Raw genomic sequence first — 27,514 nt, 5'->3', positions numbered from 1 at the left:
CAGGAAAATAGAAACTGCTGGCTTTAAAGGATTAGCTTGTCTCTCTTTACAGAGAGATCGATAACACACTGGACCTGAATGTGTTCTTTGTACAGAGATGTCTCTGTACTTCATGATGTGAAATTTTTCTATTCTTTTTAATTGAAGCCTGGATTATGCTGTCACTCATTCTGACTGAGCTTTTCTGGAGGAATGGTCTTAAGAAAGGGCTTTTGCGATCAGTTGTCCCGTTCCAAACACCATAACCATGGCCTATACAGAGAACAAATATTTGTCTTGCATTGCTATGCCAAGGGGCATAGTTTGACTACTTACTTAAGAGGCAATCCAGTCCAAAGAGCTGCAGCTCAGCTGCAGCAGTTGGGAACATATACTGAAAGTTTGCCATGCTAAACCACAGTGTGGCAGCCTTTCAACAAAGATTTGCTGTCCTTAAAAGAATTTGGTGACATCAAAGTATATCTAGATTAGCCAAAAGAGGGTAATTGTGTATTATAGCAATGAGTCTTATGAAGCAAGTGCTTTAGATGAAATTAACTATTTTGATGGGGCTGCACATATTCTATATGTCTGAGATCAGGTTTATGGGGGGGGGCTTAATTTTTTAAAAAGTGTGGGTACTATCTCCCAGCACTTTAGATTAAAGAATATCTACAGTTCTTCATGGGCATCTCATTTGAGTGACTGGAGGCAAATGAGGACAGGTCTACTCTGGTTTTAATATTTGAGTGCATGAGAGAATTTTGGTACATTCAATAATGTCAAACGGGGCAAGAAGCTGCAGTCACTGAAAATTTTTCTTAGTTGATATTACATTGGTTTGCCAGGTCTTTGAATTTAATGTTCTCTCTGTTAACAACTAATTGTATTCGCCTCTCATGGTTCCTTGGAATTGATCCTTCTTCCATTCCAAAATTAAGTTGCTATTTCACATTATAGTAATAATAAATCTGAAAAGCTTGTGTTATGTGACTTCAAACCTTTCTTATTGAAAAGAAAAGAAGTGACACAATTTTGGCATTAAAAGGGTACTCAGCTGTTAAACCTTCAAGGATTTTGAATTCATGGAAATCAGAATAACTTTATATTCCTTTTGCCTTCTTACTTGGGTGTCGTGGCTGAGATTTGAATTGGAGGCTTACAGCTTATACACTTAAACCAGAGGTTTTCACCCTTTTTGAGTCCATGGCTCCCTTAACCAACTACATTCTTTCTGAGGCACCCTTGTGGGGTTCAGGAGCCCAGTTATGTCACCCCTTGCCTGCAGAGCTGGCAGCCTCTCAACCTTTTGCAAACACCCTCCCTTGTGAAGTATTCCCTCAGCCTCCTCTCCGGTCTCCCCTCTTTGGGAGTCCTCTGGGCAGCCCCAGTCTCTGAGCTGTCCCCCCTGCCCCAAAGAGTTGGTGCCTCCCAGAGGCACCATTCGTCTGTGGAGCTTATAGCCAGGGCTGCTGCAATAATCAGCTGTGCAAGCCTTTGGGAGGGAAGGAAAGAGGGACAGAGGCCAGTGTTGCCTACGGCACCCTGACCATCATTCAAGGCACCCCAGGGTGCTGTAGCACACTGGTTGAAAACCACTGTCTTAAACTTTTGCAGTACAGTAACTATATCGACAGAGGTGCTTCTTTATTTTACTGGATTTCCATACACCTATGTTTAAAAAAAGGATTTCAAAGCAGCCTACAATTAAATTATGTTAGAATAATAAAACAATCATGCAAACAAAATAAAACCTCAAAGCAAAAAATAAATTAGAATAAAAGCAGCAAACTAAATAAAAGAGCTAGCAGTTAAAGACACATTGAGGTAGTGCTGTCTTAACCTCCTTGTGGAATGCTAAAAGATATGGAGCCAAGTTCATAGGTATTGTGCCCTCAAAGTGAGGTTGGAGCTAGGAGAGTAGGATGAAAAATAGATGAATACTTAAATGGTCCTGATACAGGCAGCCCCTGAGGACTGTGAGAGTGCTGAACTACCAAACAAAATAATTTCTGTCCTAAGGGAGCAGCTATTCACCAGCCAAATAATGGGATAAGCCTATGAAGGCGTCCTTTTGGGGAGCAGAGTTTATTGAGTTGTCTAAACTTAGTGTTTGTGGTAAATACACTGCACCCTCAGTGATGAAGAAAACAGATCAAGACACCTAAACTTGTGAGATCTGTACTTGACAATGTATGTTAGTAGTCATAACATAATTTTTTTTGGGGGGGGGACACAAATTTAATTTTTTCTCCTGAATGCTTATTGTACAAGTGTGCATGTGCATCAATAAGTCAAATTCAATTAATTTTGCAATTCTAATGGCAGTGGCAGATTTGGATTCCATCCCTGCCAGTGGCATGGTCTAGCTTGGGTTCAGACCAGCGACACTGACATTGCTGGTGTTTGTTTGGGCAGGCAGTGGCCCTATTGGGGCCACATAAGGGCACCAGGGGGAATATCAATGTCAGTCCAGTGCTCTTGCCACTACAAGTGTGTGGCCCCAACATCACTACTTCTCTGCCTTGCCTCAGCCCTGCCTAGGTAAGTAACAGCAACACAAGGTAGCTGGCTAGTTCCACCTTAGCACATGTACCACTGCTTGTTCAGACAAAAGAACCAGGGAATTATCTCAACCCAAATAAACAATACAGATAAAGCATTGGCCATACTGATATTTGAGATAGGGATGTGTGAAGCTGAGGTACAAAGTTGGAAGACACACACACAGTCCTAAAAACCTAGAAATAGCAGTTAAATAGCAAAACCAATATCCTTCCCTGTGGTTTCACTATCTATGGGGCAAACTCATATATTCATTGAATTAATTTTTACCTTTAGTCCACTGCTGATGCAAACTTTAGAGAAACATTTTGTCATCTTTTGAGAGCAAATACAACTCTTGCAGAGCAGACTTAGGATATTGTTAATATTCATTAAATTTCCATACTGCCTTTCATCTGAGGATCTCAGAGCGACTTACAATATAAAAACACAAAAATATGTAACATAGAAAGAAACAAAAACACCCCCATGTGTTGCTTTGTACAGTAGAAGCAGTTTGGCACATTTCAGCTCTTTTCTTGTAGTCATTTGCTTTTCTTCCCTTCCCCCTCTGTGTTGATGTAATTAGAAGATACAGAATGGAAAAGGTTGGAAGCCAAGGAGGCGCTAAAGTGATTACAAGATACTGCACCATAAATACTCAGGCATTGAAGAATTAAACAGTCACCTTAGAAAATTGGCAGTGTCTGTATTTCTACACACACACACACACGTAAAAAATGACAATGGAAGCATATTTGCACTGTAGATGCAAGCTTGCTGTTTGCTATGACTTCGTTCTATTAGTGCTAGGAACCACATTCCTTTTGTCAAATTGCTTTCTGAAAAACATTCTGGGTCTTTTAAACATAGCAAGGGAGAAAAAGGATGCAACTCACTGAGTTTAATAATTTTTGTTAAACTATATCAGGCCTTGATAAAAGCTGGTCTTTTAATTTATAGTAAAGATGACATAGTTGACAATGACAATTCATGCTTTCATCATAATATTGCACTAATGTGAGCATTCCTTAACTGTGAATGAGCACAGCAGTTCATTATCTTCAAATGATTCAGTTTTTGTCCCCTTCTTTCATTGGAAAGAAAGAAGAAGCCGAGGCCAGGTTGATTAGATTAGCAATCTAATCCTTGCAACAAGCTTTTTAAATCAGGGCAGGAGTATGTTTCCCTAGCTCTTGGTACTGGGTTCTATTCCAAAATTTTAATTACTTTTAAATCCTTTATATGCATAGGATACATATTCTAAAGGTTCAGAAATTAATTGGTAGCCCTATTTATACCTATTTCAAAAATTAATAAAAACGTTTGTCACTTTTGAGCCTAAGAATTATAATCATCATAATGCTGAATAGGTGTTTTTAAGTGTGGCTAAGCATGGAATAAGACAATTGTATCATAAACCATGCAGTATGTACAATGGAATCGAGAAAATTGATTTCTGATTATTTATTTCGCCATTCAGCAAAAATGCCATTTAAAATCCAGCTTGCATCTGAGCCTTCTTGGTGAAGCACATTTACTTTCTCTGTCTTTTTTTTTCTTTTTCATTTTTAAAAGCATCTTCAATAACTTGCAAATTACAAAATTGACATGCTATTTTCTTAGATATCAGCATCATAACAGCTATCATAGCTCTTAATTTTTATAATTTAAGCCTTCCAAAGGTTTTTGGAGAGTGCTGCCCAAGCTGATGGAATCTTCTGTTTCCTGTGATTTGTATCATAAAACTGTGAAGGATAAAGCTTAGATTTTAGCTCAAGAGCCATCTGGTGCTTTTGCTGAAGATCAGAATTCATATGAGAGGGAGAAGCATGTCAACTGTCAAACTGCAAAGACAAGACAGATGGCATGCAAGGTTCAGGAAGGAGTGTTCAAGGGAGTGTTGGCCATCAGATCAAGAGGGGACTTGGGCCCCTTTTCTGCTCCTGATATTTGCAATTGATTGGTTGTAATATCAATGTGTGTGATGCCGTTGCAGTGTTCACAGCTTCTGTAATGGGGGCATAAGGACAGTAGTTGCTGGGGGTTTTGTCATAAAATTACTCCACCAGCTATTGCTAATGGCCTTACAGGCTGAAAACAGATAGACTAAACCAGCAGTGATGACTAGTTTTTGGAGCAGTAAATAGAAGCGCTATACTTGAAATTGTTTTTAAGGCGATTGAAACACTTTTTTTGTGATTTGAAGTACGTTAAAGGTAAAGGTACCCCTGCCCGTATGGGCCAGTCGTGTCCGACTCTAGGGTTGTGCGCCCATCTCACTTAAGAGGCCGGGGGCCAGCGCTGTCCGGAGACACTTCCGGGTCACATGGCCAGCGTGACGAAGCTGCTCTGGCGAGCCAGCACCAGCGCAGCACACGGAAACGCTGTTTACCTTCCCGCTATAAAGCGGTACCTATTTATCTACTTGCACTTAGGGGTGCTTTCGAACTGCTAGGTGGGCAGGAGCTGGGACTGAAAGATGGGAGCTCACCCTGCCGCGGGGATTCGAACCGCCGACCCTACGATCGGCAAGTCCTAGGCACTGAGGTTTTACCCACAGCGCCACCCGCGTCCCTTTGAAGCACATTAGTACCTCCTTAAATGACCTAGTGCTTACCAGCAACTAACTCCAGAGCTTGTTACTTAGGCCGTTAGCTACCTTGTGAACTCTGGGTCAGTTTGCAGACTGGGCAGTTTAAAAAAATCTAAGGTGCTTGCCTCTGTCAGCAACATAACTTTGCTTACTGGCTTTATTATTGCTTACACATCTACCAAGGATCTTATTCAACCTTCAAAGCTATCACAACATTTTAATGTCCTTTGTCGAAGAGATCTTCAGCAGAGCTGTTATTTATCCTCTATTGAAGGACATTCTGTTTTTCTGCTCCTTAAAGTACACGGTTGGTTTTTACTGCCCCACACCTCGCAGCTGTAGGCCAGGCAGTAGCCTTGCCAGTGCAGGCAGTAGTATTTCTCCAACCCCCACACAATTAAATGACATTGGAAAAATGTGAGACTCTATACTGCTCTTGTATGGAAAAAGGGCTGTTTAAAAATAACCACATTTCATTGGTAAGAGTAGGTAGGGTTGGTGGATAAATTTGATTCAGTTCATATTTAAAGGTAAACTTAGCAAATCTGCATTCTCTGAAAGCATATGTGAAACTAAAACACAGCCTTCACTCAAAATTTGTACCTCTCTGAATTTTGCAATGCAATTCTGCAGCCAAATAAGGTGTACAGAAAACATAAACTAAGATTAAGTGTGCATATAAATGCATGTATTAGTGTAAATAACATACAAAAATACAGCATATTAGGGGAAATTGCATACAGAAATGCGTTAATAAAAATTCACACTAAAAGACTGTTGAATTTTCATGAGATTTTTTAAAAATAAAAACAAACCACTAATTGCTGCGGAAGTGTTGAGAACTGAATTTTAGATTGGAAGAATGAGTAAGCTACATACTTGTAATGTAACCCTTTAAACATTTTATGTATGGAATTCTAACTGCCTAGTCTTGGTGTTTGCAGCAAGATGGTTCAGCTGAGCCCAAGATATTATATTGTTATCTAATAAAAGAATGTAATTTAAAATATTGATGGCAACAGATGCAGAAGGTGAGATTCTGAATTCTGGTACAGGCACGTAAACGAATGTTGACTTTGGGAGGTAATAACAGACTTTAGTACGTCAACACTTTTCCAGCTCTGTAAGCTGGCCTGCTGCTCATTCTCTCACTAGCCTGGAGGCAATTTAGAGAGATAAACTGTGTTTCTTCCTCCTCCTCCTCTGCCTCCTGGATCACCTAGCTACTAACTCTGATTGGAAACAAAATATTCAGCAAAAGATACAAAACTGTTGCCATCTCACTCTGTTGTGTGCTGGGTTGGTCTAGTTTCATATGCAAGATACTTACAAGGAAACTGACTTCTTCATTTTAGTGCAGAGCTTCTAGTTGGTTACTTCAGTAGCCTTTGATCAATGTTTGTCATTCCGGAACATGGGTGAGAAACTGGATCCTGCTTGGTGGGCAGGATTCAAAATGGCCTACATTCTGCAGGCCACTTAGAGTGGGGAAGGGGCTTCCATTACCTGGTGTCAGGTGATGTGACTCTGAATCCATGGCATGCACAAGAAGAATTAGGAGTGCACTCTGCATGCACTCCAGATTATGAGTTTCTTCTTTTGCAGCCTTAGCTTACATTCAAGCTACAGCTGGAAAGAAAGATTTAGGAGTTCATTTTAGAATTCATTCCTGAGTCTTCCTTTTAAATTGGCCTGCTGGTTTACCTGTGCCTTGACATATGATTTCATGTGAAGGGTGTGTGGGTGTGCTTTGGGCCAAACCAATGTCATGGGCCAAATAGGAGGTCCTGGTAGGCCCATGGGTTAGAAGTTCCCCACTCCTGCTCAAGAGAGAGCAATGAATAGAGCTTATAGGAGTTTTCCTGTAGATAAGAATAACTGCCTTGCTTGATCTTGGTTTAAAAATATTCTCCTTGCTAACAGCAAAGGATGTAATAAATGGATATGCGGCTCATGATTGAAAAGCAGGCATAATTTCTTATCTTGTTCAGTTTGATATGAACCTTTCTTCTGAATCGATTGTTGTCAGTTGTAAACCACCAGGGTTAAGTAATGTGCTCCAATTTGAAGATTTGCCTGTTTGTTCCGCCTCAGGTTAATTTGCTAAAGCTTAGCAGGCAGGGTGATAAATGCCTTAGATATTTCTAAAATAGGTAGCTTGGGATGTAAGCTGCCAATTCCAGAACTCTTGAAGTGCCAACTATGATTCTGTGAGTTTAGCTACAGCTTTATAGCTTGAAAGGTTTGATGCTTAATATTTATTGAGCTAGTGCAGACAAAATATATTCTTTTTCTGAAGAAAAAGTGAAGTTAAAACCTTAAGTCGTGTCAGGAACCCAACCATGAACAGGATCCTTGACTTTTGACTCCACCTCAATATTCTTGAACCCCTTCAGACCTTGGACCCATCTTTGACTACTACTTGGAGATAAACTTTTATTTTTATATATTGCTGTCTTCCTCTTTTTCTCTCTAAGATGCTCAGTTGCATCTTAAGAATACAGAAGGGAGTACAGAAGATGAGAAAACCCACTTCTTTTGAAATTCCCTCTTCCATGTAAATTGTAAAAGTGCAGGGGAGCTGCCCATATCTGCATCTGGCCACCCTTTCTTTGTTTTCTCTCTTTTACAGCCCAGTCCTAACCACGTCAACTCAGAAGTCCTATTGAATTCAGTGGGGCTTACTCCTAGGTAAGTAGGGTTAGGATTGCAGCCTAAATCATTAGACACAAGATGCTAGTTATGTCATTGCTGCAACCTACCTTAAATAGGAGTGTGGCCTACTTCTGTCCATGAGTATAATGCACATCCTGTAAATTATTATTTCTTTTCATGATCAGAGTTGCTGTATGAGCGCCGCAACCCCATAGTCGCCTTTGACTGGACTTAACTATCCAGGGGTCCTTTACCTTTTTATAAGGGCTCATCCACACTTCTTTTTTATTTAGTTTTTATTGTCCATACTTCTGCTTGTCCTGTGCCTACAAAGCACAGATCCAAGTGGTTTTCTGCTTGCCCTATGCTTTCTAGGCATGGGTCCAAGCAGTTTTGCCTTTTCCCTGCTGCTTTCCCCTGGAGAACCTATTCTTTAGTGCTAAATTGGAGCAAACATCAATCCAGAGAAAACCTGATTGAAATTTGCTCTGATGCCACAGTAAACAGTGGGTTTTCCAGGGAGAAAGCATCAGGACAATTGAAAGTGTGGATGAACCCTAGGTTTTCATACACTAATGATTTGCTTTTTAACACAAGAGATAATTAAAGTTCATTTGCTTTTCATTTCCCTGATAGCAGGATGCAAAAGTCTTAGCTTTTAGAATATTTCTGTTTCTGAAATAAAAATTATGCTGGTCTTCCTATTTGTGAACTATTCACAGTGTATTTTATTGCAAAACTAACAATCATTCCTTAGGAAATGGTTTTAATTGTTACCTGTGGTTCATTCGTCAATCTCCCTGCATGTGAGAACTTTATTTTGGGACTGTACTTTTTGCTGGTTTATGACAGACATAGCTCCACTGTGCCTGCTAATGGCAGTTAGTGACATGAACCCCTTTTGAAAAAAATGTTTAAACATTTCTACCTCCTCTCTGATTATCCTTATCTTGGGGACTGGACAGTTAGAGAAGCAAATTCATCATGCCTTTTGGCTCAATTTGAGACTCATTAGGAGCAAAATATATATTTTCTTAATCAAAGGGATTGGGAAATAGATCCATAGTTCAGGTACAATGATTTATATGTTATTTCTCTGTGATAATCAACTGAGTGAAGGAGAGGGTGTATTTGAAGATGTACTCTGAAGCTGATCAGTGGGAGAGGATATGGTGGTGATTGTTTGAGAATTTATAACCATGTGCAAGTAAGATTACAAAACTGTCTCAGAAGGGTTTACTTTAAAACCCTTCTGACATTTACCCTCATAGCAACTGATCAGGCAGCAGTTTTCTCTGAGTTTGCTGCCGCAAATATGTCTGTAAACTAGGCTTTCCAGACAGGCCTTTGCACCCTAAAGCAACAATTGATCTGAGGCAATTACAGGATTCAAACCCTGTCACCTCGTCCATTGGGGATTCTCCGTCCTTCCTTCTGCTGGGCCAAGGTGCTGTTTTTGCCAGTTGGTTCTGGTGTGTTCTAATTTGCAGAGAACACCTGTTCCTTAATTATCCACATCCCTTGTCTGTCTCTTTGTTTCAGCTCTTTTTGATGTATGAGCTAATCATCTCTTTTTGAAGGGGGTTGTGTTAATTGTTTGACTGTGTGTTCCTAAGGAAGAAGGGCTGGGAACTGAATAATAACTTCCAGATTTAAAAGATGGCTGCTCTTCTTTTGGTACTGATGCAACTTTTCGATCTACTTGCTGTGGTCATGTGTTTTGGAGTGCACCAAATAATCATTGTCAATAGAACAGTGAGAAAGGGAAGCATATGAGAATCTTAACTGCAGTTGAGCATATTGTGCTAGTATTGCTTCTAGATTGCCTCTAAACCAGGCATGAATGGGAGGGGACAACCAAAGTGCTTCTGCTGCGACAACCTAAGTGTTAACTTCAGTCTCCATGTCTGTTTGTCACTGATTCCCCAAGCTACCATGGGATTCTTTGACATTGAATTGTTGCTGGGCAGTAGTGAACGGTATTGTGGGGCTGTACCACTTACCTGACCTCCTTCCTGCTGAGTCACTGCTTCATGGGGGTAGGAGGACACAGTGGTGAGGTCAGTGCAGTACTAGCATGCAAGTAGAACCAATCCTTTGATCCAGCTGGTGCTGACCTTATCACATCCTCATTCTCGCCCCCCCCCCCATCTCTCCATCCTGATATGCAGTGCCTTCGCCAGAGGGAAGTCAGGTAAATAAGACATACATACTGTGCCATCAGCTACTGCAGCTAGGTAAAACAAATTAAAACAGAAATACAGCCCATTAGATGTATGCTTTCATCCCATAACACTTTCCACTTTAATTCTAATTGTGCAAGCATAGTTACGGAAGTTTTCACTTATTCTTTATATTTAGAACTTTGATACAGGGAACAGAAAAGAAAACATAAGCTGAATGGATCAATGTATCTCTTTATTAGTAATCTTTCCCCCACCCTCTTCCCTTGCCAATAAAAATAATCCATCTGGGATAGGATTCTATTTCACTTAGCTCAGTCCACGCTCACCCACATTTCAAACCTCTTGACATTCTTTGAGTGTTCTTTAAAGCCCTCTTCTCATTATTATATAGCTTAGTTAATTAGAGACTTTTGGTGGAGTAGTACTTCATTCCCCAGTGATAGCAAATCAGCATAAAGAGGTCACAGCTCCTTCGCATGTTGTGCATTTTCTCTGATCCTGTTGTATTGCCTGGGCGGTGAAGGAAAATTGCATAGATGAAATGTTATTCTTGGCTACTAATGCTGCATTTTGTCAAGGGTCTCTGAATGGGCAGGTTTTCAAAAGACAGCTTCAGGATGCTTATCTGAGCCTGTTCACATCCTCACATTGCTTTTAGACCAGTAGTTTTCAGCCACTGGTCCCATTGCCTCCCACTGGGATCTGCAGAAAGAGGGCTGGCGTAGAGGAGGAGCTATTTTCTGAAGCAGCAAATGGAGAACTTTACTGTCAGCAGTAGGTCATAGCTGTCTGGTTGGTTGTTTTAATTAGCAGGCTATTTTCTTGCATAAATGTGCCCTTAGTGGCTCACAACACAATAAGAGTAATACATCTCAAAACATCATTGATTAAATGCCGCTTTTCCACAATGAGCTGTGCCTAAAGCGGCTTACAGCAAATGTCCAAACATCGAAATACAGAGCATTGGAAATACAAATATACAAAATACAAAACATGCCAGTAAATTAAAAAATGATAAAAATCAACTATTTGGCAAACACAGAACAAGTTCAACAGTAATTATCTAGGCTTAAATATGTAAATTCAAAGAAAAACAAGAGTTAACAATAAAGTTTTTGGTACTGGTCTTGCTGCACTCCAAGGAGCCTGACTTAAATACAGTTCAGAGGAGAGGGGTAGATGACATACAGCTGGCTCCCATATCTCTCCTCCAGGGGAGACTGACAGCATCGAAAGGCAAATGTCAGAGAGGGTGATGATGGTAAGTCTCTTCCTCAGCATCTTGCACATGTCAGCTGCTGATGCAGGTCTTATTGCCCTTCAAAAGCCCTCAGTATCATGGCTTAAATACAGTACAGAGGGGAAGGGTCCCCTCACCAGACCGGGTGGCATTACAATATAAATAATGTAAAATAATAGTAAATATTGCATTCCAAACAACCCGCTCTTTTCAGTGTCACTTTTATAACAAAAATGTTGATACAAAATTATCAGTCATTTTGTATCAATAGTATCAGTTGATACTGTTGAAATACACAAACCAGTCACAGGAAACGTTCTAGTGCAGCCACATAAGAAATTGTATAACTGGTGCGTCAAAACAGAAATGCTTATAAGCTTGTTTTCCTTAAGAACTATTTTAGCAAACCTTAAGTCTTAATTCATAAAACGTCTATGTTATTTGAAAACCACCCCATGTCTAAGCTAAGTTCCATGCTACTTGCAGGTGTTCTCAAGGAGACACAAGGGAATTTTTAGGTTGATTGGTAAAAGGAAGCCTTATAGAAAAATACTTTTGCTTGGTGGTACTGAGAGTTTAACAGGAAGGGTGGATAAGCAGAGGGTTATACATGATGACTTGGCTGGAACTCCTTCACCCGGCCCAGCACAGGACCCAGGGAAGCTGGGGTGCCATTATAGAGACATACTGCTAATTCTTTATTTTATTTTTAAGGATTCTCAATCAAGGCAGGAGTACTAAATTAGATGTTATGATGTCATTGTTCTTTTTAGCTTTGTGAACTATCCTGCAATCAGAACATGCAAAAATTAGCATATAGAAGAACATATAATTGGATAAATCAGTGAAATAGTGAAACATTTGCTATTATGATCAACTATGACTCTGAAGAAAAATGAGATTAAAATTTGATAAAACTTAAATGTGCAGAAGGAACTGAATTAAGTAATTGGGCTTAATGAACTGGTTAATTATTGATTTCATGCAAATGATTGTTATTTCATTTGTAATAGGCTCAATTTTTAACGAATTAGCTGATTTATTATAATGAAGAATCCCTTTAATGAATTAGTGGATTAAAACAATTAGGAAACTGAATAATAATTGTTTTACTGTTGATGGACTTGATGCTCTAATTTGAAAGGCGAAAATATCTTAACTAAATAAAGAAAATGAAGACAAACAAAATATTCATCCAAGAGATGCATTAGAATTACAGGTGTGAGATTATTAGATAAATCAGGATCATATGGAAGCAGTCCCAGAGAGAGAAAAGGATGCATGAGAGATTAGAAAAAATATTTTTTATAGTTTGAATCCCTAGGGAAGATACAATTTTCCTCAGATGTTATCCCAGATATAAAAATATATATTTTAGAATGTCTATGAAATGACTCTCATAAACCTTTCTTTGGAAAGCATATTACAGAAATAGATGATTTTCAAGAAGGTGACTTGATTATATGATGTGTGTGTGTGTTATATATTAATTAAAATATATTGAAATTTAAAACCTGAAAGTTGGATTCTGTCATTCTGTGGCATACTGTACCATACCCTGGTGTTGCTGGTTTTTGTTTTGTTTTGTTTTGTTTTTGCAAGTGTTTAAAAATTAAGAATAGTAATAGTAATAACCTAACTCATCTGAGTTAGGTAATGGCTATGTATTTGAATAGGTGACTTCAGTAAAGGGAAAACTATCAGATATTCATAAAGTAGTTTAAAGATGGAACCATTAAATATTTTAACATTTTACTTTGGACCACATTTTTCATATTCTCCCATGGACAACATACTTGCTTCAACAAAGCATAACTCATCAAATTATGATTGGTGGAATAATGTTGCAGGAAGTTTCAAATCATACCACTGACAAAATCTAGTCCAGTAGATTGAAGTCTATTATCTTATGTGTATATAACCGTCAGAAGTGCAGAACAATGCAAATTCAATGGTCCAAATGGCTTTCTCTCCCAGAACTTTATAAATTAGTAACTTTACTTACACAAAATATTTTGAATTTTGATAAGTGGATGTTTGTTGTAAGAACATAGGGGGTATTTTATGGACAGGAAAATTTGCATATATAAAAATGTTATCCCCAAATTTCATTTCATTAAGCAGTCAGCACTACTGACTGATGGACTGTGATTAATAAAAGCATCTCATATGGCAAATAATGAGTTTCTCACAAAATAAATGGAGAGCTAAGATTTTGAAATATTGAACTGTATTACAAAGCTGCGGTATTGTTGCACCATTGGGAACTTTTGAGAGCTTTGAAGAATATTTATGGCTTTCATTGGAATGAGACTAAACAGGCTCACTGACTACCAGCTTTATATAGGAATGAATAAAGAACTGACATGTAGAATCAGGATTGCAGCTAAGGTTAACTTGCCCTTTAACTGTTGGATAAATTCTGCCTCTGTCTTAGTCTCTTTATCTTGCCATTATTACAATAATACTATTGTATTATTGTGATTACAATATAGGTGATTATAGGTGATTACAGTAATACTAACTTTCCTTGTTTTGGTGTTTTATTTATAAATTTTGAATGAACAAGAGAAGAAAAAATATTGCTTGTCTAGACAGTAGAAATAAATGTAAATTGGGTCTAAAATTAATCTTCCAATATTTTATCAATATTTACAAATTAGACATTTTAAATAAAGGTTGACATTTAATAGTGCTCTAACTATTTGAGTTATTAGACTATCAGTGTAATGGATCTATAGGACTTTTCCCAGCAGTTTTATTATGTGCTTTTAACAAACTGCTTTGCAGAATCAGCTTTACTGTTTCTTAAAAATAATATGGGAACAGAACATTGATATAATTATACAAAATAAATTGCAATATCTATTAAGACAAAGTATGTCTCAATTTGTAAACTTTAATATAAAAAATTGTCCTTGACACCCATAAAATTGAAGAGAATCTATATTAGTGATGTGAAATATTGAAAATCTGGCAGTTTGAGGGCTGACATGATGCCCTTTTGTTTGTAACACTGAATAATTAAAATGGTCTGGATAAATCAGTGAAGAGACGTGTTAGGGGGATCTGAAATTGGGTCTCCAGCTGTTTTTAAAATAAAAGTTCAGTAACAGGTGAGGGGAGACTAGAATCTTACTGGGACATCTTTCTGAATGAGAAATCATTGCCTTCTCCTCCCCTCCCTAGTTGATTATTTGCCTCAGGGGTCACCACGTACTAGTATTATAGGGCAAAGACTAGCATGGGGTGATTTTTTGTTGTGGCCAATGTTCCTGTTCAATATTGTGGTCATGATTGGATACAGCCTCTCTCTCCCCCAACCCAGGGCCCTGGTAGCCACTACAACTTTTTTCCAGTAACATAACAACAACTATAATGGTAGAGAATCTGATAGCATTCAATATACTGGCTCTTCTGTTGGGTTATTTGAAGAGAGTCCACAAGAAGAGGAAGTTGAAGTGATGTAAAGCATAGTTGTGTTGGCAAAAATGGGGATGTGAAGAGATGGAAAACAAAACTGTGTGTGTGTGTGTGTGTGTGTGTGTGTGTAATGTTCGACTTAGCAAGTTTGGTCTCTGTTACAAATTGAAGAATGAACAACCATTTAGAAGTGGGAATCTTCTGTTCACTTTTGATACCTGTAGAGGGGTCAACCAGGAATAATTTTGGATGTTTCCCTAAATTTATACTGATTTGCTCATGATTTTTTGTTAATTATATGCTAATTCCCCCCCCCCATGATGTATTCTTTGTATGGGGTGTTTAATATTGACATTACAGTATCTTTTATTAAAATCTAGAGAGTACTACTGCTAAATAGGTTAGCAAGAACAAGTATGCAAGCCTAAACAGAATATGGGCAAAGAATGGAAAATAAATATTTTGCAGAGCTATGTAGCAGTCATAGCAAATATTTATGAACCAAAATTTCACAAATGTTCTAATTCTGCCCTAGTCAGATGTCAGTCAAATGGTTTGACTGTGAAAAAGGTTTGTTTTCATTTTAAAACAAAAGAATGATTATCAGTAATAGAGACAATTTATGTGAGTTGTACATAGTGAGTTTGCTTTTAACTCCATGATTTTCTTGACTTTTTGTTTGTTCCTTATTTCAGGCAGCATTTACCATCCTCTTGGGCCCATTCACCTTTTTTAATGTGCAGAAAACAAAGTATCTTCAGATCCTGACATCACTCATGAGGTGGATAGGTAAGTCCATGAACAACTGCTGTTCTGCACGCACATTACAAATCATGAAATCATTGTGGGTTCCTCCTCTGATCTTAGAATAGTCATGTCACTAGACTGCTTACAATGAGTAAGTGCAATGCAATGAGTAAGTACAATGCAAGTGAAATGGTAGCTGATAGGCAAGACTGCCAACAGTGCAAGAATTGCTGCATTGATAGCCTTTGTATCTCCCTTGGCCAGGCTGCAATTGTTAGTTTGTATGTCATGAACCTCTCTGATTCTTAGCCAGGAGACTAGGGTTTGCTGCTGCAGTTGCTAGACATCTTGGAAACCTAGAAAAAATAATAAACTTCATGAGTAAAGAGGGAACCGCAGTATAGAAAGATAGATGCATTTTATTTAAAGGTGTAATTGAATTTGAAGCTACATTTGTATGTGTTTATGCGCCTCACACGGCCGAAAGCAGTTTTTCATGAATCTAATTAAGGTTTGGGATACATTTGTCGCAGGCACCATACATATAGGAAGAAGACTTTAATGAGGTATTGAGCCCAAGATTAGACAGATCAACAAACACAGGACATGCTAATAATATCCCAGTTATCTTTTAAAAATGGTTGGCTGGGTATTTGGTGATATTATCACCCCAACAAAAGGGACTGCACTTATTATTCTAGCGTTCATAGGTATTTTTATTACACTTTTGTAACATCATTTTTCAAAAGTCTGTTGTAAAAGCAGAAATAGATACGGTGTTTAATCCTGATCATGCACCATTAACTCTTTATTGGGAATTTAAAGAGAGATCACCCCCTATTTGGCAGCTACATTACCTTTTTAAAGAGAATGTAGTCTTCACTACAGCGTAGGTGGCTGGAGTGGTGGTGAGATTCTAATCCCATTGTCATGGATGGATCATGGATCAAGTCCCCCCAATGTCCGTATCCATGAAACAAAAATGGTATGAGTAAGCAACAACAGCATTTGTTTTACAAACAAGAGATTCATTTTGCATCCAGTGGTGCCCACTTTACACAAAAAGGCAATCAAAGGCAAATGCAAAAAGCAAGAGCACTCAGTGAACAAGCACTGAGGTGTGGTCTTCAGCTCTGTGCATGCTCAGAACAGACGAATGATTGTGATACAAGTTAAAGCTACCCACATGGGGCTGTGTCTGAAGCAGTTTTGACTCCTTCCATATCTGCTATAGCTGCTGTGCCATATAGTTCTCATAGATGAAGTAGAAGCCTTCATAGTGGGTTGTCTGATCAGGCAGTCAAATCAATCACACAATTTTGTTGCTTAGAGATCCATGGGAGGGACCTCTTTGCCATAGCTGTATTCAGGTTTAGGATTGGCTGAGTGATGCAGAAAGCTGATTGGCCAGAGAACAGGAGATTGGCAGAAATGCCGCTAAGTCCAAGGAGGCATAAAAGGTGTGGGGAACAGGAAAGTGTGTGTGGATTTGAGATTTGGGGGAGGAAATGTTTAAAAACTCCTTGACATACTCAGTGGGAGGGCTGTGCCGCAGTAGCCCTAATGAACCAGCCTTCACTATCCTTATCACACCATTTTTACCCTGGCCATATAAAATCTTTGTAGGCTCTGGCTTCCTTGCTGGAAATGGTGATCTCATTAAGTGGTATTAGGAATGAAAACGTAATTCCTTCTCAGGTCACTGATCCAGGGCTGATCACTCAACTTTCACTCTGTGTAGTGTGTAAATATATCATGCTGATCTCATCCTGTCTCTTTGAAAACCTGACAACTGTCTTTCCTGAAGTTGTAAGATAATGAAACCTTAGTACACACGCCAGGCTTTGCCTCTGAGTGCTTGGTGAAGATGAGAAAGGTGAGAACAGTTTGGGCACAATGTAGGGAGAAACCTGTTCATTAGCTTAATTCCTGTTCAGGGCCAGTGGAAGATAAGCTGCCCCCAGGTAAAAGTTAATGACTATGGCAATGCCTTACTGACTATTCAGTGCATATGATTTTCAGTGAATTTTTTTCGAGAGAAGAAGGAAAATAAGAGCTTAGTGATCTTATTGAAAAGTCAGAGCTGTTGTCATCCAGGGCAGTATCTGTTTATGCAGGGCAGCAGTGGGTTCAGATTCTTACCAGCACCTAATATCTTCCTGTTATTGTCTGAGCACACACAAGCTCTGTGAATTCCATGCTCATTGGAGCAAATGGCGATCTTATTAAGTGGTAATATGAGTTTGAAGAGCAATCCTTTCTTAGCTTGGAAACAGAGTTATTTGCTGTTAACAACTCTCTCACTGGCCTTAACTGAAGCAAATGAACTGGCCTCCCCACCCGTTTTGCAGACTCCATCCACTTGGACTCAAGAGCACAGATAGCATTTCCTGGCTCATTACAAGGCAGTGGTGCCAAAGGTGTTTCTGGAAGCACCCTTGAGCTTTCATGCCAAACTCTTTGTGTTAGGCAGACAGATCCTAATTAGTATTTTGTACTGTTAACAGGCATGCATCTGTTTTTTTTTTTTTTTTTCGTTTCTGCTACTTACAGGATTACATTACACTGTAGCCTTCTCCCTCTGCTTAGTTTGGTTAATTCTCTTTGTGGCACAATGAACTTGGCAAATCAGAGATCAGAATCTCTTTATAATGGAGCAATAAATTTGAGGGAGCCGACTCACCTTAGTAAACTATGATTTTTAAAATCTGGCACACAGTATGCCTGGCACAGGAGTTGCCTTGCTGTGCTCAGTGGTTTCATTCAGGCTGGCGGACATTAGTCTGTTCTGCTTCAGGTGTATGCTAAATTAAGATGACCATAGAGCAGAGTGATCTTGACAACAATGCTACATATGAAGATCATCTTGGGGACCTGCATTTTTCAGTGGTAGTGAACACAGTCCCTTTGTTTTGAAGACAGCCACCTACTGAAACATCAGGCCAACAATATGGCATAAGAAATATTTGAAATCACCTAGGGCTTCAGAAAACAAGTGTGATAAAGTCAGCAGCTCCCGACAGCTGGGATAGAATCTGTTAGCCTTTTGGGCATGGTCTGGAAACAAAGGCTGGCATGATGTAGTAAACTCCTTGTCATAACAAATAAGAGGAAGAAGGGCACCGGGACACATTACCTGAAGTGGAGCAAGCTCCAGATAAAAGCTCCTCTCAACGCAGATGCCTGGATCCATATTGACTCCTCTAGGGATCCCTTTTCATGCATTCATTTAAAAAATATTTTCAAAATGCTGATCTTGTTTTCATATTAAAACGCATTCTAGCCTCAGTAATTCTGCCACTCTGGCAAGTGCTTTAATATAATTATTGAAAATAAGCCTAGCTATGGCCTTGTTATATTGCTGTTAGGTAAAGCAGTATGTGCGAAAGCTTGCAGACAATGCCAGGTGATGTGTTAGAAGCCAGAAGAAGTGGTTGCATAAGATTGCCAGTGGTCCAACGCTAAATCAATGCCTTACCTTGCTCCATTACTAGCAGAAGCAGATCTGTGTATAAGAAGCAAATGTGTCATTCAACTATATATACGTAATATAATTTGTGTCACTTCATAAAACTGAAATAATGTTATGTAAGTTGGCTCTTCTTAGCACAGAAAATGGTGTCAAGATCTTAAAGAGTTTCAGATAAGCTAATGTAGCTTTTTGCTCAGAGGTGATCCCAAGGCAGCAGTGATGAATGTATTACTGAATCACAGAATACAATAAATAGTTGTGTTTCACCTCATGCATTGGTTCAAGAAGTGCAAATCAGGTAGGTTTGCATTAAAATACAAACTGAACACATTTATTAACATGCCTAGTTAATTATTAAATAATCTGACCATAAACATTGATAAAAGAAATAACTTGTACTTAATATTCATTAAAAAGTTCTTCTAGCACTTCTCTGTTAATCTGTTTCCCACTTTAATAATTATTGTTTATTTTATTAAAAGAATTTCTAACCCACTGTTCATTGAGTAATCAATGAGGTCCTTTTGCTTTTTGTCTCTCCAGCTGCTTTACCACACATCCAGATTAATTCACGCATCCTTATTGTATAGTGCTTGTCCTCCAAAATAACTTCATTGTCCTCCAAATTTGTTTCCTTTTGGTTGAATTCCATTGTCAACTCCAATGCCCACAAATGGCCATAGTTAAGATTCCCAAATATCTAGTCCACCAATTCATTCAGTGTGTGCTTGTTACTGCTAAAACTTATTTAAATGGTCTCTTACCTCTCTAACTTTCCTGTTGCTCTTCTACTCCTTCAGTTCAACTTTCCCTCCCATCTCCGCAACTGCCTTGGGAAGCTAAGTGAGGTACCTGAACCTTTCTGTTGGACCTTGATGGGGTTGTGTGTGTGTGTGTGTACACGCGCGCAGTTATTTTAAGCTAATATGGCCCAGACAATAGGACAGAGTCTTGGTTGGATTGCTGGATATTATCTGGTCTCAGAGCCAAAATGTCCCAATTATGAATCTGCTCCCAGATGAACCTGACCACATGGCTGTTCCAGTGTTGCCTCTTTGTGTGTGCACATGTGCATGACAAACAGCCATGGAGGCTGCATGCAACCTCAGTAAACTGGTTTGGTTTGGGGTAACATCTGCTCCCAGGAATATCTGTGAATGAATGATCGCACGGGAGTTTTCTATTCATTGCCTGTGCTATCATCCACCAACCTGAGCCGACTGCATTTTTGGACTGGATAGATCAACTCTTGATCAGATCTTAATAAAGCCATTCTTAAGACCTGGAACACATAAAGGTGAAGTTGTATTTTGCCTATATTGAGCCTGGTCTTCTGTGCTTGTCTATAATTCTGTTTCATTTCTGCTTCATGAGCTGGAGGGAACTACTTATGCAGTGTGATATTATTCCTTTTTGCCAGACAACAGCACAATTTTTATTTTTCTTATGAAGGTTGTATATTCTTGCTGGTAGTGTGTTTTTCCCAAAATTAATGCTTAAAGGGCTTTCATTAAAAAAGAAGGCTGTGTTCCCATTGTCAAAGAAGGAAGGTCGGAAAGTAATGTGTGTAGGTTGCAATGGTGTAGACAGATTTGGCAATAAGATATACTGTTGCTTACTGTAAGAACAAATGTTACATGGAAATTATTGCCAAATTGCTCTCTGTGTAGATTTCTCAGTGGGTAGTTGGATAACAATACTTCCTGTATGACTGGGGATTTATGTATTTACAAAAAATATATATACTATTTTTTAGCCTTCAAGCGGCCTTCTAAAACTGAACAGGAAAATTTTAGCCCCACCACTTATTTAAAAAGCAGCCTCAAGAGAGGAAGATATAACAATAACAACAACAACTCCCACAGCTTGTTTGGATAAAAATAACCACCACCTCCCTTGTTGTTGTTTAGTCGTTTAGTCATGTCCGACTCTTCGTGACCACCTCCCTACAAACCAGTAAAGATGGGGACAAGTAAACCTGTCCCAGAGTTTCATAACCACAGTGCTGCCACTGAAGAAGCTCTGTCTCCTATCACTGCAAGACATGTCTCTCTCAACAGAACAAGCAATAGGGCTTCCGATGATGGCCGCAGGCCTTCCTTATGGGAGGAAGCAGTTCTTGAGATATCCTAGCCCCAAACCATTTAGGGCTTTGTAGGTAAAACCAGTAGCTTCAAATGCACCTGGAAAGCAGTGGATCTTGCCTCTGTTCAGTTTTAACTTAACAACAATCCTCTGTCTGAGGCTTCATTTTAATTTTGTGATGAACTGACATGCTGAAAAATAGCTGACAGGCAGTAGCTTATATTAGTTCTTTTACAACCCCTTCCTTTCAAAAATCATATTGAGAGGGCAGAGTATGATCTGTTGCTCATCCTGTTTTTTGTGTAAACGACATGCCGCCTAGATCTACTGTGAACTATGTATAATGGTATTCTAAATGTAGTTATCTGAAACATACTTTTCAGGCTGCCACCATCACACAAATCCTTCTTTGATGTTCAGAGCAACTTCAGGTATACATGATGATAGGATATCATGGCACATACTTTTCTGATCTTCACAACAAATACAATGGATAGGTCATCTTACACACTGGTGGCAAAGCTGTGGCTTTCCAGATGTGGTTGAGCTGCAACTCACAGCAACCCCAGTCAGTTTATGACCAGGAATTATGGTTCAGCAACATTGGGGGGACCATAGTTTAGCCACCCTTGGCCTAGAGCCCGGCATGCAGTGCCTCATTTTTTCCATCCAGCATTGTAGAATGTTTAATTGGTCAATCAATTAGTTTGTACTGCATGTGTTGAGAAGCATATATTAAGGGCTAGAGATCATGGGAAAAACACAACAGTGTGGAAGAATTCATCATTAAACATTGACTTTGTTAGCAGCTAAGGCATTTAATTGCAACTTGTTACAGTATGAGACTCCTAGCAGGCTGCAGAGCCAATGCTGAAGAGTTTACCCAGCTAGCCCTCAGTCAGGAGCAGGTTTTGTTCAGTTTGTTACAGATGCTATATCTGCTATTATTAGATGTTGTTATATTTTAATAATTATGCCTTCTGCAAATTCCCCAGAGTGCTTGCTTTCAGTTTCTCAGTCTAGTTTTCCTTCAGTGGTGCCCTGAAATTTACTCATTTCAGGAAAATTAGCGTGTTAGTCCTTTGTGCAGTCTTCTTCCATGGACTGTCACAAACACTTTGGAAAGGTAGTGCCTGGATTTCTGCTCTTCTAACTGATAAGACCACACAGAAGATGGAGGCTGAAATCTTTTGCCCACTTACTTGGGAGTAAGTCGCTTTGAACAATTGTAGGTATATTTATTCAAAGGTAGGTGCATCTAGGTCCTATAGAAACACTGCAGAAAAACTGACAATAAAACTGGAGCGTTCTGCTTTGCACATCTATGCATGTTTTTTTTCTTTTCATCCTTTGAACTCTCATTCAATTGCTTTCCAATACAGAAGCTTTAAATTTTGGAAAGTTATTTTTAAGAAAATGGTTGTGTCGATACAGTATGCATTGCTTCACTAGTGGATAGATTAGGAAATCAATACTAGTGGCAGATTCCCTACATACACACAAATGGAAAAAATGCTCAGATTAAGCAGTGCCTCTGATGGAGAAGTAGCATGTGGAATGGTTTTCAAAAGAGGCCCTTTCTGTAGTACGGTTCCCATTATTTGTACACATTTAACAATTTATATAATCTGTTGATAAATGTTTTAGACAGTAGTGGTGCTTGAACTTGGGATAAGAATGAAAACTGGGTATTATAACCCAATTTTGCATGGTGGTTCCTGACATCAAGAGGTTTTTGTCTTTATGGATACAGTTGAACACCATTTTGAAATAAGATGGTAGAATAAACCTTTCAGGACTGTCCTGATTTTAACCACTGGTTTCAAAACTGTACTGATTTTTTGTTTTCTTAGAATTCCCAAGCAACACTGAGTGTGATGCTTCTAGGTTTGAACTTTGGATAGTCACTTAATGATGTGTTAATTTCCCCTGATCTTGAGAAGATCCAGTGAGCTGCTCCTTTTTTTGTTTTATTTACCGTATTTTTCGCTCCATAAGGCGCACCGGACCATAGGACGCACCTAGTTTTTAGGGGGGGGGGAATAAAGGGAAAAAAATTATTCCCCTCCCCAGCCCCAAAGAGCAAAGAAGCCAAGACAGCGAGCGGGTTGGATCCCGCTCGCTGTCTTGTCTTCATTTTTAGCCATGGGGCTGGGGACGGGGGAAGCCCGAGCTTCCCCCGACCCCAGCCCCTAGAACAGGCAGCTATCCGCAAGCCTTCCGAGCGCAGCGGGAACTCCTGCTGTGCTCCGAAGTCTTGCGGATAGCTGCCTGAAGCCTGCATTCGCTCCATAGGATGCACACACATTTCCCCTTCATTTTTGGAGGGGAAAAAGTGCATCCTATAGAGCGAAAAATATGGTAAAGCATATGATGCATTAGTTTGCTACACAAGTGAAAGAAATTAGTTCTGCATTTCCAGAGAGCCTCTCTCTAGTGTTGCTCAATTCTTACTTAGAAGAAATACCTAAAATGCATGTGATTTTCTTCTGTGGTGGTTCATCTGTTACCATTTGCCTTCTCTAAGATGAGCAATTAGCCAAAACAAAACAAAAGAACCCTCTTTTTCTGAGCTGCTGCATAGATTCATAATTCCATACAGTAGTATGGCTGTCCTGCTGCTGTTTTTAAATTAAAATGTAAATTCATCCAGAGATTCCATCTCTGAACTAGTTTTGTTCCCACTCCTAAAATTTGACAATTGCTAATTGGGAAAGGGGACTGGGGGAATACTTCAATTTTTTAGAGCCACGGCTTGTACAGAGGTTTAAAAACTCTTGCTATTTCCAGTCTCCTGCAGTGAGATTAGTATGTCAGCATCCTTCCCCTCTAGACAGGCACTCTTCTTCTGATAAAAGGCTGAGCTTACTGTGACAGTTTACAATAGGCTCATTCAGACTTCTTGCTCTTTCGAGTCTTTTTTACACACTGTACAGGTAGGATGGGTAAAATTCTGAGCCACAAGCCATTTCATGTTTATTTTAAGGGTATTCAAGTGACGTCCTTATCTCACCAAGTTTGTACGTGTGCATTTTCTTTGTTTCTTTTGAGGGAGGACAAGAACAGCTGTATAGTGGATAAATAATGCACTTAGAAGGGAGAAGAAAATATATTTACAACGACAAAGTTGAAATACCATGCTTCTCCACAATCTCATCTCTTTGTGAAACATCTGCTGAAGAACTAGTTTTCAGCACCGTCTGTTGGGGGTGAGGGTTGAGGTAAAGTGGTGCCATTTTGAGTCTTAGTCCCTTGTTAGTTTCAGATAAAAAAATCAAGAATGATATAGAGTGCTGTATCTGGCTGTTGAAGATCTTGCTAGATAAAATGAGTGTTTAAGAAGAGCGTTCCCCCCCCCCCCGACTGGAAGAGAAAGTTGTGCCATTTGCATGGGCCACTTCAGTTATGTTTAGCTGTGGCATTCAGAGCAACTGTTTATTTCAATTTCGTGCTACATCCAGGGTAGAAAGGAGGAGTAACCCAACATGTCTTAATATCTGTAGTAGAGTATTTTGTTGCCCAGGCAGTTCTAGGAAATTGTGGTGCTTCATTGGATACTAGACCCACCAAATTCGAGAAGCTTTCTTGTTATGTAAGATTTACATCTTGTTCATGACATGCCCAGGTTCTGTCCAAATATACATTGGCAGAGCTGGTGCTATAATGAGGCACATTGAACTATTGTCTCAGGCAGCAGGCAAATGTGGTTAGGTTAACAAGCATGGACTGTTGCTCCCATGCCTCATTGTTGCTCCACTCTCATATTTCTCCACTCTCATTATTGCTGCCTCTGCCACTACCATTCACCCAGCTGCACACTGAGCCTCTCCAACACCCGCACCCTCCTCCTCTCTTGCTCTAGCACCTGAGGAAAGGCCCAAGGAGCCTTTCTCAGAGCAAGGCATTGTGAAGTGTACTTATAAAATTACCTCTAAGCAGTAGCCAGAAAACTAAAGCAACAACAATGAGGCAGGGCACCTGCATTGCCATAGCTCAAAACGGTGCATAAATGTAGGAAAAAGTTTAAAGTTATGCTGTTTAAAGTAACTTTCACCTTGTTCCTTGTTCTTAAGCTTAAAAAACATTTCTAGCTGCTACAGCAGTGTGGGCCCTTTCCCAGTACTTTCACATCTTTACCACCTAAATGCACAGTATTCTGTCATACTCAGTTTGAGGGATATCATCCTTTTTCTCATGGGATGACATAAGTGAATTTCATAAAGTACATTTAGTTGAAATTGAGCAACGTAGCAAGTACATAGTTGTGCTAGTGCCCCCAGATTGTGAAGTTTTGCTGTCTACTAGATGAGAATAAATTAGGCAAAACAGCATTCCCATTTTGCTGACTAGGTGCCTGCAGTCTTTTTTTATAAGACTATAATGCCTACCTATATCTTGCTTGGTCTTCTATCTCCTTACAGGCTGACCCTCCACATTGCTCCTGTGTCCTCTTTTGGGGACACTTTTTTTCCAGAGCCTGCTCACATTCTGAACTTCTTTGTCATTTCTGTTGAGTTCTTGTTCCTAAGAGTGATATATTAATGATGTATTTCAGACATTGCAGTTCTTATAGTTTGTTATTCTTGCCACTGTTGTGTACTGGAATATGTAATAAATTTTATGAAAGCTTGCATAGAATGAAGCCTATGGCTCAAATAAATGTGAAGAAGACGACGATGCCACCTGCAGGAGAATTGTTAAATAACTTAAAACAAAAAACATAATCATGCATCAAATTAAGTGAACTCTACTCCATGAAAGTTGCACCATAATGAATTTGTCAGTCTTTAAGGTGCCACAAGACTATTGTTTTTCCTGTTCCTTCTGGAAACTTTAAAAAAGTTGATCAAAGACATGATTACTTGAAATTAAGGGGAACTGAAATCAATGTGGCTTACAAGATACTTCTTTTTTAATCTTGGTGTGTTAGACTAATACTAGTGTTTCAGTATTGTCCATCATTTACCCTCTGTTTGGTTTTCTCTTGAATCTTACCTCAGAACCTCTCAGTGCCAGTGTTTTGCTGGGTCTCTAGGCTATCACCCTAACATTTTGCAAGCCTTTGCTTATACAGTGGTACCTCAGGTTACATACGCTTCAGGTTACAGACTCTGCTAACCTAGAAATAGTACCTTGGGTTAAGAACTTTGCTTCAGGATGAGAACAGAAATCGTGCTCTGGCGGCGCTGCGGCAACAGGAGGCCCCATTAGCTAAAGTGGTGCTTCAGGTTAAGAACGGTTTCAGGTTACGAACGGACCTCTGGAACGAATTAAGTACTTAACCCGAGGTACTACTGTACTAAGGGATCTTGACAACAACTGTCTAGGAGCATGTGCAACCATGAGAGGAAGAATCTGCCCCTGAAGCCTCTCCTAAGGGCATTTCCCACCTTCAGAGGGACTGCAATATCCTCTCCTCTTCCTCCTCCTGTTTTCCTCCTGGTGCTTCCTCCTCCTAAGAGTCTATCCTGATACTTTTTCGGTGAGGAACAAAGCAAGAGGCATGTACTGCAAGAGGGTGATTCATTATCATTATGTGCTGGCATATTGATTCTCCGCTTTGGGAGGAAAGTTCTGTCACGCCATCAGCTAGGACTGATGGATAGCTCTGCCAGAAATGTGTCAAAACTCTTGACACAGTGCTTGCTTAAACAAATAGTTCTAAGTGGATTGAGGGAAGGAATGGACTATGGGCACCTCCTATTCTGTCAAGATGGTGGGGTGGAATTTCATGCTCTCATCTGCTCTGCATTACTTGGAAAAGTGAAAACTGAAAGTGTCATTCATGCCTTCTAGTGGCATTTGATCAGTGTTGCTCAAGGCTTTGAGCTTAAAGAATGTATGGCTCTGGGGAAGGTAGAATAACTGAGTTGCTGGGAAATGGGAGACCTCAATTTACACCTCCTGTTCTGTGTATATCTCCTGTTGCATGCAATTAGAGAGCTGTTCTGGCCAAGAATTTCCAGAGTAGTAGTCTTTTATTAGGGACGTGGGTGGCGCTGTGGGTAAAACCTCAGTGCCTAGGGCTTGCCGATTGCATGGTCGGCGGTTCGAATCCCCATGGCGGGGTGAGCTCCCGTCGTTCGGTCCCAGCTCCTGCCCACCTAGCAGTTCGAAAGCACTCTTAAGTGCAAGTAGATAAATAGGGACCGCTTTCTAGCGGGAAGGTAAACGGCGTTTCCGTGTGCTGCGCTGGTGCCAGCTCGCCAGAGCAGCTTCGTCACGCTGGCCACGTGACCCGGAAGTGTCTCCGGACAGCGCTGGCCCCCGGCCTCTTAAGTGAGATGGGCACACAACCCTAGAGTCGGACACGACTGGCTTGTATGGGCAGGGGTACCTTTACCTTTACCTTTAGTCTTTTATTACTCTGTTGCAGCAGAACCAACTAAGAGCTTTGTGGCACATGGAAAGAGTTAGAGGTACTTATACACATGGTGATGGTGGGAAGTGTTAACAATGAGGATGGAGGGAAATAAATAGTAATGATTATGGACAGGACACGTATTAAAGCTTAGTAGTGTCAATATGTTTATGTTATCAATAACTGGTTTGTGGATATTCATAGTAAATTATGTAATTATCACTGT

At 39.7% G+C, this 27,514-nt stretch overlaps 1 protein-coding gene across 2 annotated transcripts in view; it reads left to right on the top strand.

Annotated features, from left to right (window-relative positions):
- TMEM104 (transmembrane protein 104) overlaps positions 1-27,514 on the top strand; it is a 77,256-nt gene that overhangs the window by 34,789 nt on the left and 14,953 nt on the right. For both annotated transcript variants that reach the window (XM_083598216.1, XM_083598217.1), the window contains exon 9: positions 15,319-15,412. In XM_083598216.1, the coding sequence (XP_083454342.1) occupies positions 15,319-15,412 (94 nt within the window). The remainder of the gene's footprint in view (positions 1-15,318; positions 15,413-27,514) is intronic.

The sequence above is a fragment of the Podarcis filfolensis genome (assembly GCF_964270895.1).
Source record: "Podarcis filfolensis genome assembly, chromosome: 2".
Lineage (NCBI taxonomy): Eukaryota > Metazoa > Chordata > Lepidosauria > Squamata > Lacertidae > Podarcis > Podarcis filfolensis.
This window is presented reverse-complemented; position numbering and strand designations above follow the sequence as displayed.